The sequence below is a fragment of the Epinephelus moara genome, chromosome 21 (assembly GCF_006386435.1).
Source record: "Epinephelus moara isolate mb chromosome 21, YSFRI_EMoa_1.0, whole genome shotgun sequence".
NCBI lineage: Eukaryota > Metazoa > Chordata > Actinopteri > Perciformes > Serranidae > Epinephelus > Epinephelus moara.
Window position 1 is genome coordinate 9,705,467 of NC_065526.1, and position 10,773 is coordinate 9,716,239.

The 10,773-nt window shown below is 42.1% G+C and overlaps 2 protein-coding genes across 2 annotated transcripts; both read left to right on the top strand.

Annotated features, from left to right (window-relative positions):
* The first annotated feature begins 1,082 nt into the window (after positions 1-1,082).
* LOC126382944 (uncharacterized) lies at positions 1,083-2,817 on the top strand. The gene is made up of 4 exons (XM_050033236.1): positions 1,083-1,369; positions 1,443-1,583; positions 1,685-1,803; positions 2,090-2,817. Exons 1-4 carry the CDS (start codon positions 1,084-1,086, stop codon positions 2,777-2,779), a joined length of 1,236 nt encoding a protein of 411 aa, XP_049889193.1. The 5' UTR covers position 1,083; the 3' UTR covers positions 2,780-2,817.
* A 2,804-nt stretch (positions 2,818-5,621) lies between these two features.
* Positions 5,622-8,307, top strand: LOC126382946 (proteoglycan 4-like). The gene is made up of 5 exons (XM_050033238.1): positions 5,622-5,923; positions 6,042-6,188; positions 6,285-6,403; positions 7,099-8,188; positions 8,259-8,307. Exons 1-4 carry the CDS (start codon positions 5,641-5,643, stop codon positions 8,170-8,172), a joined length of 1,623 nt encoding a protein of 540 aa, XP_049889195.1. The 5' UTR covers positions 5,622-5,640; the 3' UTR covers positions 8,173-8,188; positions 8,259-8,307.
* Positions 8,308-10,773: the final 2,466 nt, after the last annotated feature.

The window sequence follows — 10,773 nt, forward strand, 5'->3', positions numbered from 1 at the left end:
AAAGAAAATAAAATCTCATCACTGTCATAGATTCTATTTATTATTGCAATTCTTCAGTCTGTCCAATGATTGTCATCAGTCATCAGGCTGGAGAAATTTTCACAGTAATGTGACCAAAAATATTTAAGACCCTGTTATCAGGTTGCTCTTTGACTGTTTTAACTTAAGAAATATCAATTTCATTAAGTTTTCTTTAAAGGAATGAAGATTTGAATGAAGAGGAGATTAAGGCAAAGTGTGGAAAGTGTTTTGTTAGGTTGTTTTTAAGTTGTGTTACACCCTTTAAAATCTAGAAGGCCTCGTGATAACCCCCTGAAACTTTGGCAACCCCCAGTTTGGGAGCCAGTGTTTTAGTGGATTTGGAGAGAATAAATGACAAAACAATCTCACCTCAATGTCCAATTAGTAGTTTTAATAGCTTTTAGATTTTGTTTTCTAGAGCTCCCTCTGTGGATGGAGTTTACCCTGTACATGTTGAAATTTCCATTTTTCTCCCCTGAGTATTTGTTTGCTCAAAAGTTGGACTTCATATCACATTATCCTCACCATAGGTCAAGAATGAACACTGAAGCCCTACTAAGTATGTGAACAGCATCTATGGCAAGTTTAAAAGGTGCATTTTGAAATTTTCTGAGTTTTGAAGTTGAAGTTTAATGTGCTTTTTTTACTCACTGTGTCACATGCAAAGCACAATTTCTCCACAAGATGGCAGAATGGTTGTGAATTTTTTTCCTGTGTTAGTTATGTGAGTCAGAGTGAGCACCTTTTGATATTGTACTTTTATTTTTATTATTTTTGAATTAACTAAATACATGGTTGACCGGACAGATGTCTGGTTTTGAAGTGAATAAGCAAAAACACTGACATTGAACTCTTGTAGTAACCAGCTCACCCCTCCAGCCTTGCTGTCTGGTGACCTTTAGGCATCACAGGTGGAACCAATGCCAGCTAATCAGAGAACAATCAATCAGCACACCTGTCGCAGTTTCTGATTGGCTGTTGCTGTTCTGCATGCAGTGGAGCCTGCAACACAAAAAGCTGCAGCAGAGCAGAATCTCTCAGTTCTTAACATTTCCAGGACTCATGTGTACTGAGATGATGCATAAAGGAAAGAGGAAAAGTTCTGCTGTTTACTTGGCTGCAGCTGTTATTCTGATGTGTTATTTAGTGCAAACAATAGACTGCTATCGACTGAGGAAAACAGAACGACGAGAGGGGCGAAGAGAAGCTGACGCAGCCCAAACAGCAGCTGTCCAAGAGGGGAAAATCTTGTTTGGGTCAGGCCTTGGGTCACATGCAGATAGGAACAAGAAGTCATCCTCAAACACCTCTGTGGATGATGAAGCTGCTTATCAAGCGGACTCTGCAGGTAAAAATCTGACTTTTTGTCCTGGGAATCTCAAAGTGCTGTTATAGTACCACTAACCAATGTTCCCTTTCAGGCTGGTTGAAAGGACAAGTATATGACCCCAGTCCCAAAGAAGCGTCATTTAAGCGCATGGCACCTTCCCTGCAGTGTGGTGCAGACCAGATGAAGTTCAGAGCAGTGGGCCCAGGAGCTACACACTTTGCAGTGGAACAAGGTGAATTTATTTACACCCACTAACTAATGTCTACTCAAACTGTACAATGTAGGCATTTGCTCCAAAATTGTGTAGTGACATTGAGAACTTCTCCCCCACAGTAAACGCAGCTCCGATGCCTCTGTCCCAAGTCCCCTCCACCTGTGGCTACAACATGCAGAGGAACCCGCTTGGGCTTGTTATGTTGGTTCCCTATGATGGCTGCAACATGATTCAAGAGGTAAGCTGTGTAATGAAAGATGTTGCACCTTCAGAATGAGCAAGAGCTGACAATCAGTGGCTTATTCTGACAAAACACCTGGACTAACCAAGAGCTTAAATTTGACAAAGCATAAAATTTAGGAAGTGATTTGTTTCATTAGTTTAATCTTAATTCTTTATATTAGTCCTTTTTAGACTATACCCGTATAGACTAAGAGTAAATGACAAAGCAAATCTGGACTAATTGATAATGAAAATAGTGTTAGCTTGAATTGGTTTGTGTCTAACTTTTGTTTTCTCTTAAGGGTGGAAATTATATGCTCCCAATGCGTTGGCAGGGAACTCCAGTCTCACTCATGTGTCCCAAACCTGCAGCAACTGCTGCCCCACATCACCCTGCCCCTCAGGTGCCTCAAATTCCCCATCCCTATTACTTTCCACCCTACATGTATCCTAAATACCCCGTAGTACCAAAACCTACGACGGCAACGACCACCACCACAACTGCAAAGAAACCACAAGTTCCTCAATATCCACAATACCCGTTTTTCCCTCCGTTTTACCCCTATCCCCAACCTGTTCCCGTCACAACAACAGTGCCCACCACCACTGCAAAGCCAGCAGCAGTCACGTTTCCTCCACCGATGTATCCTTTTCCTTTCTACCCTCCTTTTCCTTGGCCCCTTCCAGGGCCTCTGCCAGCAACCCCGAAACCCACGACAACTACAACAAAGGCGCCAACAAAAGCGCCAACTAAACCCCAGATACCGCCGTTCCCACCATACCTGCCTTTCTATCCTCCATTTAATCCTTTTTACCCTCCCTTTATGCCTCCCTATCCCAACTTTCCAACCCCTAAGCCCACAACGACAACACCCACGACTACGACAACCAAGAAGAAGGACCCAACACCGCACCCTCATATTCATCCGCATGTCCATTATCCATATCCAATTCCACCATTTCCTCCTGCTCCTTTCCCCATTTCAGGCTAACCTGCTGAAACAGTTCTAATAAATGGTTTGAACAATAAGTGACCCTGTCCAGTTGTTTAACCTGCAAACTTAGAGAAATTCAACTGTGTTGGGAGGAATTTGGTACCCTTTATTCTAAGCTTATGAAGTGGATGAGGTAAGTGGTCCATAGATTAGTACATTTGATTAGAGGCTCTTTGAAAGTGGTGCATTTGATAAATGTGAGACACTGGTTAAAATTGTCAACAATCTAAGCACAAATTTTCTTTGTGCAAAAATGCATACTTTTTCCAGCATCTTCAAAATGAGTTTTTCTTTGCATCTAAAATCCTATTATAATTTTCAATAAGTGACCTCATTACGGACCACTTACGGTAAGCTTGGACTCAAATGTCATTCCCTGGTAAGTCCTCAGGTGCAGAAAGATCAACTTTTTTTTTCCCATATCAAAAGGATGGTTAGCTGGATTATTTGACTATTTAAAATGTACATAAGCTGATAGTAATAGACTGAATTTTTTTTTTTTTAATTGGATTAAAACACACTTAAGGCTTATTTCCATTGTGGTTCTTTATTGCAGTACAAGATGGCAACTTTAAGTGAACATTTCATCAGGTTTGCTGGCAGTGGTCTATCCATGTTTACCACCTGAATAGATTGTAGTTGAGTCAGACTGGGCTGTTGGAGACTGTCTACATGGTGGCACCATGGCTCAACCATTTAAGATTCTTTTGAATATTTTATTTGGATCATAATCAAGTTGTGCTTGAGCACAAGGTTTACTGAAAAGACCTTTTATTCAGTGTGTGCTGTCATGTGTGAATGAGTCTTTAATTAGACTTTACATTTAAATGGTGCTACCTTTATGAATTTTTGTTTTGGTTCTGTCACCAGATCCAGAAGAATTAAGCATGATCAAACATTACATTTGCTCATAAGTGTTCAAGCTGCATTAAGCTGAAGTTGTGCTTTCATACATGCAGAAGTCACTGAAACACACTCTTGAAGTTAGTAGAAATATTAAAGAAAACAAACAGGTGATCTGAACCCTTAAAGGAAATGATGAAATAAGCAGTAAAAAGCAAATGTAATGTCATAACAAAACACCCTATTTGCTTGGTTTAGCTTTGTATTTTGTATTTAATTATTGCTATATAATGTAATGTAATGGCAATGCAATACAGCAATATAAAGTCTGTTCTGCTGTACAGTTCAGAGAGTTGGCGAGTGGTAAAAACAGACATGATGAAAGTACAAGTCTTTCACAATGGATGCCTCAGATGAATCTGCCAGATCTTCTGGCCAAAATCTCCAACCTTCAACTGTACAAGAAAACAGGTAGCTGGAGCATCACCAAAGAAATCACACACAGATGTTTGAGATGGCTAAGCCATGTGCTAAGAATAGAACAGGGCCAGATCACGAGTCGCCTGAAGATGAACACCACCAGGCAAAAGAAAACCTGGAAGGCCCAAAACCACCTGGCGCAGAACTGTCACTGGAGATGGAAAAGATGAACCTGTCATGGGGGGAGGCGCAACATGCTGCCAAAGATCGGATGTAGTGGAAAGAGCTCATTGAAGCCTTCTGTTCCATATGGGATAAAGAGGAGTAAGTAAGTTATTGCTATGTTGTCTTTATGCTCAAAAACCGCCAGCAAAGAGATGGTGTTTTTACCTGAACCATCTGCCTGATAGCCACCTTAAAAATTAGATGACTTTGTGGCTCCCTGATAGCCTAAGAGTTACCAGCTCTGACCATGAAAAGCAATGTCCCTGATCCAAGTCAGACTGGGGACCTTTGTTGTGTGTCATTCCCTATCTTGTTCCCCTATGATTTCCTTCGCTTTCTACTTTCTCTTTCCTGTCAGCTCTATAATAAAGGTAAAACCAAAGCCCAACCCATGGGCTACATCTATGATCTAGAAAATCTTACTGTTATTACATCCATTAAACTTAGAGGTAACATTTTATAAATATAAGTTGCAATTTGTGTAGTTTTTTAAGTCTAGTATTCATTTTCAAACTTCTCTTTTTATTCGCAGCTCACACAGACACGTTTCCTCTTAGGATCATTACAGTTTCAGCTATTTAATAACTTTGTAAAATATGATAGCTCAAAATATAATGATTGTGGATTTTTTTTATTTTGAAAACCTTGAATATATTCAACCATTGATCATGGGTTGATTATGAGACAATGGGCCCCTGGGCACAGATTTGCAAAGGGCTCTACCACCTCCCCTACATAGGAGCAAAACACACATACTTTGTGGTGGTTTCATGTCTCTTAGTGGTTATTTTGTATTTCCTTGCAGTAGTTTTGTGTGTTTTTGTAGTCGTTTCGGTCTCTTTGAGTTAATGTTGTGTCTTACTGAGGAAATTGTCTGCCCTTTTTTGTCTTTTTGTGTCTCTTTGTGGTCATTTTGAGTCTCTTTCATCGGTCTGTGTTAACCTGAGTGACATTTTGTAAGTGACAGCCACGCCTATTTTACACTGGACGTAAAACAGACATGAGAAACAGAGTAAAAAGATACACATAAAGCCAACAAACTCTCTCAAACATTTCACCAAAGACACTGGACAATGTCCTCCAGAATTAAATGTCAAAACCAAAAAACACTGAGAAATGTACTTTCACATAACCACAGCAAAATAACCCAACAAATAAATGACATGTCGCCTTGATAAATATGCAGAGCAGACTTTTTTTTAACCTGAGACAACAATCAAAGGCTCTTAACGAGCCCCAGCCTGTTGCAAGCGTAATTAACACAGGTGCAAGCTGAAGCTGAAGATGCACCTGACTGGTTGTTTAAAGTGCAGTTGTTCTGCTGCATATCTGAAAGTGCTGTCCGTCTGCTCTGAGCTTGCATCTCCGCTATGGCAGGAGACAATGAAAGAGGACACAGATCATGTCAAGCTGCAGCAGTCATATTAATCCTGTGCACTTTGGCCCAGAGTTTAACTTGTTTTAGCTTGAGAGGGCTGGGCAAAAACATGCAGCAGGACAGGGTAGCTAATGAGGCCACAGTGATCGATGTAAGGACAGGAAGAGTTATCTTAAATGGGAAAGATGTTAGCTCCCAGTCAGGATCTGCATCTGCTGCTGCCGCAGGAAATGACGGATTGTTGCGTGTTGACTCTGATCAATCAGATGGCGCAGGTAAGATTTTGTCCAGTTATCAGCTAACTTAATTTACAGCATACAAACACAGCAGGATACTCAAAACCAAGCAATATGGCCAGTGTTAACTTTTGTATCTGGACTTCTTTGCCTAAAGGGACGTTGGAGCAGATGTCACAGCTTGAGGACAGCATGGCCAAAGAAGCAGCATGGAGGCGCTTGAATCCTTCCCTGCACTGCGGGCAAAGCAAGATGAAGCTGAAAGCCATGGGACCCGGAGCTGCTGACTTACAGATAGACATGGGTGTGTAACAACAAGCTTGTATGTCAGTTTGTTAAAGCTGTGAGTGCATGACAAGTTGGCAAAAAATAACAACCACCACCTCCTCCTCCTCCTCAGGCAATGCACGTCCCCTGCCTTTGATCCAGGTGCCTGAAACCTGTGGCTATTCAATGCGGCAAAATGCACTGGGCCTCATTTTGGTTGTCCCCTATGATGGCTGCAATGTGATACAAGAGGTAGGCCTTTACTCATAACTAACTGGCTAAGAGAGCTCCACATGGTGGCAAATGTTTGAGCTGTTAGAAGATGAAAAGACCCTATTTTTCCCATGTTCTTGTGTCTAAGTCTTTAACAGACAATTTTGGAAATGGGTCCAGTATTGAGTCAGTGCTGCAGCCAGAAACGGCCCCACAATCTCAGTCACCAAACCCACAACACTCCCGTTTAAATAGTAATTTTAGCATGTATAAAGCTGACATATTGTCACATCTAACTGGGTGAATTGAGGGTTTGTTTCAACCAAACCAGAGTTAATGATTGTTGGAACAGTGGGAAGACAAATCTAGATGGTTTGAGTTTTATATTGTTTGTCTACAGTGATAAAACTTCAGTTTATTTAAACCAACTCGGTTTAATGATGCCAAAGTCGGGGCAGTTTGTGGTTAAAGGATCAAACTTATAAGTGTCTCTTCCATAATATTGTCAGATACTTAGAAAAAATAATCTGACCTTGTCAGTGGTAAAAGAAAATACAAGCACTTCTAGGGGCTGCAAATCGATGGTGCCCATTAACATTATACTGCAGCCCCTCAATATTGGACCAATTTCATAAACTGTCTGCATTAGTCACTTGCACACAACAATGGGGGTGTAATGGGGTCCCTTTTTTCTTAAGGATATTGTCAACGCAACTGCTTGTATATTGTTTCAGGATGGGAATTACGTGTTGCCAATGACCTGGCTGGATACACCAGTTAAATTTGCCTGCCCCATGTTGACAAGTTCTGCTACAACACCTCCTCCAACTGCCCCTGAGCCTGCACAGCAGCCCTGGAAACTTCCCTCTCCTCCTATGCCCAGTGGCCTGAATCGTCACAAGCGTCAAGCAACCCAGCCCCTCACCATGTACGATTCGAGCAGCGCATATTATGCCTATTGGTATTACTACTATTACATGTACATGATGAGACAGACACCAGCACCAACCCCTGGAGCTGCTACAACTACTGCTGAGCCTGACAAGACCACTGTAACTACCAAGCCATCTACAGAGAAACCTCCTGTATATCCATACTATCCCTATTACCCTTATTACCCCTACTACCCCTACTACCCTCTTCCAAATATCCCAGTGACGACTACGACTGCCAAACCCACGACAGCCAAGATGACGACCGCAACAGTGTCAGCGGCAAGCACAACAGTGTCTGCAACAACCACCAAGACTACTCCAAAACCACAAATCCCTTACTACCCTCCATATTATCCTTATCCCTATCCCTTCTACCCTCCAGCAGGACAACACATGCCTAACAATACTGACATTTACTACTATCCAGTCATCCAGCATTATTATGGAAAGCCTCCATACCCACAAAATCCAAATAAACCCACGGAAACCACTCCGGCTCCAACTCTCACAACTGCTAAGCCGGGTGACTCAAATCCTACAAAGAAGCCAACAACTACCTCCACTACTACTACCACTCCTACCACAACTAAAAAGTGTTCCAGTACAACAAAACCCAGCAGTGGCGTCTATCCAGGCCTAGTGAGTGACTTTGTTCCTTACTTCCAGCTCCCCTTTAATCCAGAAGTTTCATATGCCAAGGCTGGTAAACTTCCAGGTGACCAGAAGTACATGCCTCAAGCTGGCTACAAATCTGGACCCCAGGCTCGAGCACATCCACATCCAGGCTTCAACTACTGGCAACCCGTGCCCTGGTTTCCACACCCAACAGGCAAAGACAATCTCCCATTTGACTTGAAGAAATCTACGCCTTAAACACTCTGAATAAATGGTAAGAATCACTTCATGTCTGAAATTATATTTGTATGAATTTTAAAAGTAACTGTTTTGCTTTCTTTCAGGAGCTGGAGTCCTGTGATACTGAGCACTCAATAAACACTGTTTTACTCAGCACTCTGTCATTGGTGATTCACTTGTAACGCAGATGTTAATTCCCTTTTGTGCCTGAACCTCTTGGCGTGGCTCAGGTATAGTTGCAGGTCAAAGTAATCCCACATGAGCACTTGAATCAAAGATGACCTTTAAAGGGACTTTCAGTTGTTTATTGGCAAAAATTGATGTCTGCATTCATAAATATGTCATCACTGGTGTACTATTACCTCCACCAATAATCTGACTTATTCTCGTAAAAGGAGAACTTCGGATTTGTTTGTACATTGTGCGGGTAAGTCGTCTGTGGGGTTCCATTATGTTTTGCCATCTTGAGAATACACCCGCCAGCAAGGGACATACAGCACCGCCTTCGGCGTTTTCGTTGAGAGCCAGGCCAGCGCTGCGTGACTGAGGAGCTGAAGGAGAGGAGCAAGAGGCGCTTCGCTACTACCCCGGCAAATTTGAAACAAAGTCCCACTCTTTGAGCATAATGCAGGATCATGCATATGCAGCATCATGGGAGACGGAATCCTTGTTGCCAAGAAAGCGCAAAAGGGAATCAAAAAGGCAGTGTGACCGTGATGCTGCATAATACATGATCCTGCATTATGCTCAAAGAGTGGGACTTTGTTATGCGGCAGTAGTGCCGCTGGCCACTAACAGCTGTTAGCGGCGCAGTAATGCGAGGAGAGGGATGAGGTGTGTGAGGTTGAGCCACTTGTCAGTTGTCAAAGGACAAGGCGTGATTCGTTTGTTTCAATTTACATCCACCCCAACAGTCCTACATTGTAAACACAGCCAGCATGGTGAGGAGGGGTTTGTCAACTCGCGTCGCGTGTGTCTGTGTAGGAGCCTGAATGAATACTCCATGTAGTATCGGATGACATGGTTTCATCAGTGTTATTGTAGCTTTTTGGTACACAGCGGCTACAGTGGTTGCAATACGTGTTTGAAACAGTGAGGCGCTAGAGTGCGCTATCCGTTTGAATACAATATATGATTTCAGCGTTAGATGGGAGAAATTCCTACACACTGTGGCTTTAAGTTGGATTCTTGAAATGTGCAACGACTGACCGCAAAGAAATTTGGCAGTCACTTTAACGTTCTGCATAAATTGCAGTCAACGGCTAAACTTTTTAATTGTCCTTGCCAAAGGGCTCCGTGGTGGAATGTCCCAACTTATCAATGGGTGGCAAGTTGCTAATCATAATGAGGGCCTCATCATAACTGGGTTTTATGCAAAGTCTGACCTTAAACTTTAAAATCCAGGTAATGCCATTACTAGCTCTATGCTGCAAATGTTAGCAATTTCATGGCAGTAACAACTGGTCTGCTGCCCCCAAAAAAGGTGGGCACACACAACAGCCCAGTCAATAGAAGAAAATATTGGCATTGTATGCTTCTGCAAACCACGAATGTTAAATGTCGTACTTAAACATTTTAAAAGGGACATATGAGCTGACTTTGAGGAGGGGTTGATGGACGGTGTCACTGCTAGGCGCCTGCAAGGCTGCACACCACTGTTTGAGACAGTTTTTTTAACCATTTCCTGCAGCTTTTCAGCCACTAAACCTAGATCTTTTTTTGGCAGGGCCTGTCGCTGTTTCCAGTGGCTTTTTAACCCCTAAACATGTTTGTTTTGGGGGGTTTTTCTCCTTCCTTCACTGGGATAGTGTCACAAAAAGCGGTTGCCTTGTACTGAGCCATTACTGCATTTTTAACTGGGACAGTGCCACAAAAAGTGGGTATATTAAGCCAAAACATTATTTTCCTAACCATAACGAAGTGGTTTTGGTGCCTAAACTTAACCACACATAACCACCAAGGTGTCAAAATATAGAGAAGTACATTGTTAGCATATCCGTGACATGTTAACGTACAAATGTATCCATGGTTTGCAGAAACATCAACATTTTTGTGGCATCTGCTTTGCAACCAAACACTGAAGAAATCACATCTGGAGTAGATTAGTACCCCTCCAATTGTCCAATAGGACTGATCATTCGCTTCAGTGGTTAAATACACAATCCTAATTCTACATGCTGATGCTGATATTCTGCTGGCTGCCTCATTCTGTTCTTAATTTATTCAGACTTTTTTAGATCTTGACTAATATGAGAAATGATCGCTCACCCATACTAATGTACCCAAGAAGCCTCATCGTACTGCTCCACTGAATCTGCCAAAGGAAGACTGGTTGTGCCTGACACTGACAGCATGGAGATGGAAGCAGATTTATGAATGCTGCAGATAAAAAAATCATTGGAATAAATTTGAGACTGGATTTCAAAAAGACAAATATAAAGAATAGATTTGTCTGCTTCAAATCTTTATTGTCTCTAAATACTCAAAATTTGCTTTATTATTTTCTGTGAAACCCCCTCACGCCTACATACAGTCACACAGCACATGCACACACATCCCATTCTGTCCGTTCCTATATATTTCCACATGGTGCTCTCTCCTCTGGGCACCCTGTGACGA

What these genes read in the sequence shown, in the direction of transcription:
- LOC126382946 (XM_050033238.1), top strand. Translation starts at nt 5,641, where the DNA reads ATGGCAGGAGACAATGAAAGAGGACACAGATCATGTCAAGCTGCAGCA. An exon ending in TGATCAATCAGATGGCGCAG is followed by an intron (nt 5,924 to 6,041) that starts GTAAGATTTTGT and finishes CTTTGCCTAAAG; the next exon opens with GGACGTTGGAGCAGATGTCA. An exon ending in TGACTTACAGATAGACATGG is followed by an intron (nt 6,189 to 6,284) that starts GTGTGTAACAAC and finishes CCTCCTCCTCAG; the next exon opens with GCAATGCACGTCCCCTGCCT.
- LOC126382944 (XM_050033236.1), top strand. Translation starts at nt 1,084, where the DNA reads ATGTGTACTGAGATGATGCATAAAGGAAAGAGGAAAAGTTCTGCTGTT. An exon ending in TTATCAAGCGGACTCTGCAG is followed by an intron (nt 1,370 to 1,442) that starts GTAAAAATCTGA and finishes GTTCCCTTTCAG; the next exon opens with GCTGGTTGAAAGGACAAGTA. An exon ending in ACACTTTGCAGTGGAACAAG is followed by an intron (nt 1,584 to 1,684) that starts GTGAATTTATTT and finishes TCTCCCCCACAG; the next exon opens with TAAACGCAGCTCCGATGCCT.